At 36.7% G+C, this 6,476-nt stretch overlaps 1 protein-coding gene across 1 annotated transcript; it reads left to right on the top strand.

Annotated features, from left to right (window-relative positions):
• The first annotated feature begins 310 nt into the window (after window positions 1–310).
• Window positions 311–6,184, top strand: LOC139107640 (uncharacterized). Its single transcript, XM_070665409.1, has 7 exons — window positions 311–2,269; window positions 3,966–4,117; window positions 4,284–4,367; window positions 4,441–4,879; window positions 4,984–5,162; window positions 5,265–5,430; window positions 5,514–6,184. The coding sequence occupies exons 1-7, from the start codon at window positions 2,203–2,205 to the stop codon at window positions 5,843–5,845; spliced, it is 1,419 nt and encodes a 472-aa protein (XP_070521510.1). The 5' UTR covers window positions 311–2,202; the 3' UTR covers window positions 5,846–6,184.
• The last annotated feature ends 292 nt before the right edge of the window (window positions 6,185–6,476 follow it).

The following is a 6,476-nucleotide window of genomic DNA, read 5'->3' on the forward strand; positions in this document are numbered from 1 at the left end:
CGGGAAATAAAGTAGCGAACGTTCTCGGATACGACGTTCGTCAAAGTTGCATGATACTCGGAGACTGCAGCGAGTAGTTTCGTAGCAGGTTGCAAGAATACAGAAAGAGGAGCGCGAAAAAAGAAGGAACACGGAAGAAGGAATCGCAGAAACTCGCATGGCATGGTCGAGTGGCTCTCAGACCGTCCACCTGCTCAATTGAATCCTTCGATCGAGTGGAAGAGATACGAGGCCACGATGATAAGCCAATGTGTTATATATTTAATATATTTCTCTCTCTCTCTCTCTCTTCCTCGTTTTCTTTTACTATTGGTATACATTTTTTTTTTAAATAAAATAATCGCTGTGACGCCCGAATTAGCTGTTAATCGATTTTAATATTACCGTATATTGTTGCCGCTTACAAACTTAATTTTAATATTTAAATTATTAATATGTTCCAGGCACTTTACCCAAAATCACTAGCGATGGTGCACGGATCACGTTTTCGGCGCTTGGCGGCGATCGAGGGGGGTGAAAGAAGACCCTAGCGCGCCGACCAATCACAGCGCTCCATCGATCGCCTGGATCTCGGATGATCTACGCGGCCCGTGGCGCAGTTGAGAGAACACGCCGGCCACGCGAGGAGCTACGGGTTTCGCGACGGATATTAAGGCTTCTGCGTGTATTCTCTCGCGGTTTATTGTCGCGTACCTACATCTCGCCTTACTTTGGAAACCCTACGAACCACGGTGTCGTGCATAAGACCCTGCCGTTGTCCATTCGACCACCGACATTCGACGGAACAAATCAAGGTGAACCGTCTTGTTTTTTACTTCGTCACGATAGCTTGCGTAATTGTAGTCGGGCGATACAGCAAGCATTTTTCCATCGAAGTGCCGAAATATCTTACGGTGAGTCTTATTGCGGAGCTTCGGGCGCGAGCACGTGTCGCTAAGTGCTCCGAAATTACGCGTATTGTCGACCGGAGTAAGGACAGTCTCGCGTACGAATTAGTGTCGACGTCGTCGACTCGGGAACGGACGATCTTATTGTGTACTCCAGTGTTATTCTACGTAGTGGCCGCAGAGGACAGAGCGTCCGTTGTGATATTAGCCGCGTCGTTCACGACCAGCATTACCGACCCGCTTCACTCGCCGTCTCCTTCGGCGGCATTCAGCGAGTTTCCGCGACCGCCATTGTCGAAGTGTGACCCCTGCACCTCGCGCGTCTTCTCCGTCGCGGCCGAGAATCTCAATCTGCTTCGAAGTGACTTTTGAGGAACTTGAAGGACATAAAGTGCGCGGGGAACAATTTTATCTCGCGGCCCGTTTCATTCGCCGCTTGACGAGAATTCTCGGCGTCGTTTATTCCGCCGACGAGACTCTTGGACTTGGTGGACTATCCCGTGGACAATCCCGCGAGTGTAAAGTGCCGCACGCCGATACTCTGGGAAAAATTTCGACCGATTTTTTGATAGTTAAGCAACTTTACATTTTAGTTAATGTGTAATAAGTGAAAATTCTATTTGCATATTTGGATTGGAAACTAGCTAAGTGAAATAATAGATTAATATAACTTAAAACTTTTTGAAAGAATAAAAATAGCTAATTACAATTTTTAGTTACGCGAAATTAACTAGAAATATAGCTTATGAGAAAACTATGACGTCATAGATGAGGATGGTTATCAATCCAAATCTTAAGATCGGGAAAAGACGTATTTGCAAATGTAAACTTGTCGTTGAAAAATTGAATTAACTATTTTACAAATGCGATTATCGCAACTCACATTCATATAACTTGTATAACATTATTATTGTTACATAAGTTAAAATGTAGATTATTTTATAATCCAAATTTTCAAGTGAAAAATTTAAATATGAAATTGAATTATGGTTGTTAACTCAAAATGTATCTTATAAAAAAGTTTAGGTTATAACTCTAATTTCAAGTTTGCTATCCTAAATCAATAACTCGTAATCGCGATTTTAGATTAAGCAAACCTATTTCTGAATTATCCACATCTCTAAATTTAAGTTATAACTTCCTGTATCTGCCGTCAGGCACATCAGGCGCCGTTGCGGCTGCCAGTTTTACGCATTGTCTTGTCGAGGAAACTTGTTTGAGCGATTATAAGGACGAAGTGTAAAGTGACGAGTTCTTTTGTGAATTAGTGATAATTGTGATAATTTGTGTGATTTGTGTATTGAATCTACTTTCGATGGATCAATTCACGAGGGATCTTCTGATTTCATGGGAATTCGGCGAACTTATACCACGATTTACAGGTAATTACCCGACAGAAACAGTATCTGCATGTATAACCTGCCGGAATGCACGTGAACTTCGCGTGAACAAATTTTTCCGTCGTCGATTTGTATTTCAGCCCTACGCAATTCGTTCAATACGCAGTTTCGTGCCGCGAGTGTGTACTCGATTCTTTGTTAATTGTGGGACTTTGATTTATCATTGTCATATTAAACTCCGTTTTAATTTCGTTTTCTTTTTTTGTTATGTGTCTCAGCACGAGACGCGAGTGTGCTTCAATCATCACGCGCTTAATTCGTGCACATATGTATAGCTTCCATAAAAATTTATCCGGAAGAATTTATATTATAATAATAAATATTTATTTTACGGTTTTGGCTGCACATTTTAACATAACAATGTCTTTGCATGTAATACGACAAAGAATTTAGAATTTATATGAAAGAAGCTGCGTTGTAACTTATAGAATTTGTGTAAGAGCCCGTTTTTTAAATAATTATTAACTTTTACCTCAATTTTAATCTTTGTTTTTTTTTTATTAAATATTTCTAACAGACGAAAGACTTTAAAGCAATATTAAAATTAATTAAAAAATAATTAAAAAATCAAATTAAAATAATTTTTTTAGTAAATTTTATATGGAAACATTATTGCTGAAAATCCTAATAAAACTTTTTAAAAATTAATTATTCGGTCAAATATCAGACTTCATATCAGCACTTCCAAAAAATTTCAGAGAGCAGTTTTTTCATTATATCTCAATTTTTTAATTATATGTTTTTCTAAATTTTTTGACTTTATATGTATATATATATATATATATATATATATATATATATATATATATATACAGGGTGTCTCAGACCAAATAGAAAAGATTTCGGAAATAGGTAGGGCTTCGAAAAATGAGTAGAAAAGTTATATGCCATTTTGCAATTTAGACATTAATAACCGAATGTAAACCAAGGCCTTGCGAGGCCTCGGAGGGGCGGCCTGTCTCCCTATGTAAGATTGGGCGTATCGGTTCATTGGCGGCCGGAGGATGTCGCATGGGCGAGGGAAGTGTCGATACGAGCGTGGTGAGGGAAACTGCCGTCCGAAAGGCCTTGGTCGCTTGGAAACCGCACTCTTGCTCGCACGGGGGGCGTCAATATTTACACGGTTTACATTCGATTATTAATGCCTAAATTGCAAAATCGCATATAACTTTTCTACTTATTTTCGAAGCCTATATTCGAAATCTTTCATTTGGTTTGAGACACCTGTAGTGTCCCAGATCAGTGGACGATGCCGTAAATAATAGGTAGATTTAATCGAATTAATACGAAAAGTCCTTTACCATTTTGAAAAATTCTCAATAGTTTTCGAGAAAAAAATTAAAATATATAAAATTTATAAGCGTAAGAGCGACAAGAAAGCTGCGCGTGAGTGAGCGCGACAGACGAATGACTAGAAATGGCACCGTCGTCTGTCGCGCTCACTCAACCACTTCCTCGTCGCTCTTACGCGTACATAAATTAATTTTTTTCTTGAAAACTATTGAGAATTTTTCAAAATGGTACAGGACTTTTCGTTTTAATTCGATTAAATCTACCTATCATTTTCGGCATCGTCCACTGATCTGGGACACCCTGTATATATATATATATACATATATATATAATTTTTTTTATGTGAATTTATTATTATAGTATATTTTTATTATATTTTATATAGAAGAAACTATTGATGCTCGTACTATGAGAGGATTAAATGAAAATGAATTAAAACAACTCATTCCTAATATTGGAATGAGAAGTAGATTTCGCAATTTACTGGAATCATGGAAAGCAGATATGAACTGTTCTGACTTGCCCGCAGATTCAAATGTTAGTAGCGTTAGCTTGTTTAATATATTTATTTTTTAATATGCATTTAGAGCCTTAATTAATACCCATATTATAATCTAATTTATGTTTTGGTTGCTTTTTCCTTTAATTTCTATTTGTTACAATGTATTAATCACTATTTTTATTACTTTATTTTTTGATCTAGATTAATAACGAAGTAGAAAAAGGCGAGGTTAATAATAATAAACACAGAGTATCATCTAATAGACGGCCTTTTCCATCTGGCATTGTAAGAATTTAATTAAAACAATGCTGCATGCTACAATTTACACGGCACTCTTTAATGTAATATTTATTTTTAGTGTCGTGAATATCTTTCAAAAACCCAATTGGGGAAATTACTTTTAGAAAAAAGTACAGAGAAGGAAGTTATTGTCGAGGAGGATCGAAAAAACGCTAGCGTTTTAGTGATCGATGCTATTCTAGAAAAAGATCTCTCAAGACTCATCGAATCCACCGCATTTCAATGTTTGGCCAATGAATTGTGCGAAATATTTCCTGGAACTACTCCTGCGTCTTTTTTTCTTACTTTTTTGCCAAAAACGCCGTTTCAAAGACAAAGAAACTTGTCGGGACCTCTTTATAAAGCGTATGAAAAAAAAAGAGAAAAATTGCGAAAGAGTGGCATACTGCCGCCATCAGAAAGATCAACGTCATCTAGTAAATCCAGTAGGTCACCAACACCCACATCGGTGGATAATTGTTCTTCAAAAAAAATAAAGCCGTTGGATCCTACATCGTGTGAGTATGCATGAATTATAATATTAGTTCTGCCAGATTAAACTACTGGTTAAATAAATGTAAATTTTCTAATTTTTTTAAATTTATTCTCTTATTCTTTTTAGATACGGAAGAGACTAGGAAAGCTCTAAACTTTTTAGAATATAATGTTCACCCTTGGAGCCCAGTTGAAAATTTTTGGCGAGCTACTTTAGCAGAACGAAAGAGTATCCTTGCTGAAGGAGGAATATATAATTATTTTAAAAAATTTCCTGCTTTACGCATTCAAGAAGGATACAGACTTGTAAGTATTTATTATACAGATATAAATATTGTAATGTAACGATAATGCTTTATAATTTTATATACATTAACATAATTAAATAATTTTTTTCTATTTGTACAGCTTGTCGATGATTTTACAAGAGAGTTTCACGGAAAAGAAAACAACCTCTTCAGCAACATTGCTCTGGCGAAAGAGAAGATTATAAAATTAGCCAAACTGAAATTAGCGAAGCTGTCAGACAAAAACCTAAAGATAAATTATACACTCATTTTAGAAAGTGCAGAGGGTAAGTTATATGATTTATAAGTGAGGAATATTTCTGTTGTTTTATTATTTTTGAATTTGCGTCACTTATTTTAATTTGATTAGGAGAAAACCCTTTCCGAAACGACGCCCTTATTCTTTTATTGCCTCTGATTACGCCGTCGCCCGGTAGGTCGGCTTCAAACACGGGAAAAAAAACTGACACTAAAAAAAAGTTAATGAAACCGACAAACATTGAAATCAGAGATGATTTTGTAAAATTATTAGATGACGATACGCATATTCAAGAAGTGGTAGCTTTAAGAAAGGAGGCTCTCCAATCAGCGGGTGAAACATTTCAACCCTCTGTGTTTGCCACGGGGGAATGGAAGGCAATTAAATTTGCGTGGGTAGTTGTCGACGAAACGTATTATAAATTTACCTCACTACCTCACTGAGGCAATCGATGTAGCTTTTAAGATCATTCACGCTTTGCAGGCAGAATTTCCCTTAAAATCTAAGTCTGTTTGGACGTTAATATCGTTAGCGTTTTATGGAATAGGCGATAAAAATAGAGTAACTGCGGGTATTTCTCAACTGTTAACAGATTTGCGTTTTGTTAGTAAGGAGCCAGTATCGGGAGCATCCTCTGAAACTTTTGTCTCAACTGTTACTGAAAATGTAGAAAATTCTTCAGATATACTATTCCAGCCATCATCATCGAATAATAATCCATCACTTTTTACATCTGACCTTTCTTTTGATACAGACGTTTTTTGTGGAGCTCCTTTATTTGAGAATATTGTTACGTCCGAAATTGTTTTCGTTCGCGGTCTAGGAATGTGTGATGAGAAGGAAAAAAAAAGAAAAGATAGTGTGTGTATAGAAATTAATTTCGCTATTTTATTTTAGATTTTCATCAACCAATCCCATTTTTGGTTAATTTGTCGGCTACTCCGCTGTACAACCGTTCCTACAGGTGTCCCCGTTTTAGGCGCTTGTGGTATAGGTAAAACAGGCGCGGGGTTGACAATTTTAACGCGCGGTTTAAAATCTTCTACTTTAATGATTCGTGGCAATGATGATGAG

This window comes from Cardiocondyla obscurior, linkage group LG01, assembly GCF_019399895.1.
Source record: "Cardiocondyla obscurior isolate alpha-2009 linkage group LG01, Cobs3.1, whole genome shotgun sequence".
In the NCBI taxonomy this organism is placed as follows: Eukaryota; Metazoa; Arthropoda; class Insecta; order Hymenoptera; family Formicidae; genus Cardiocondyla; species Cardiocondyla obscurior.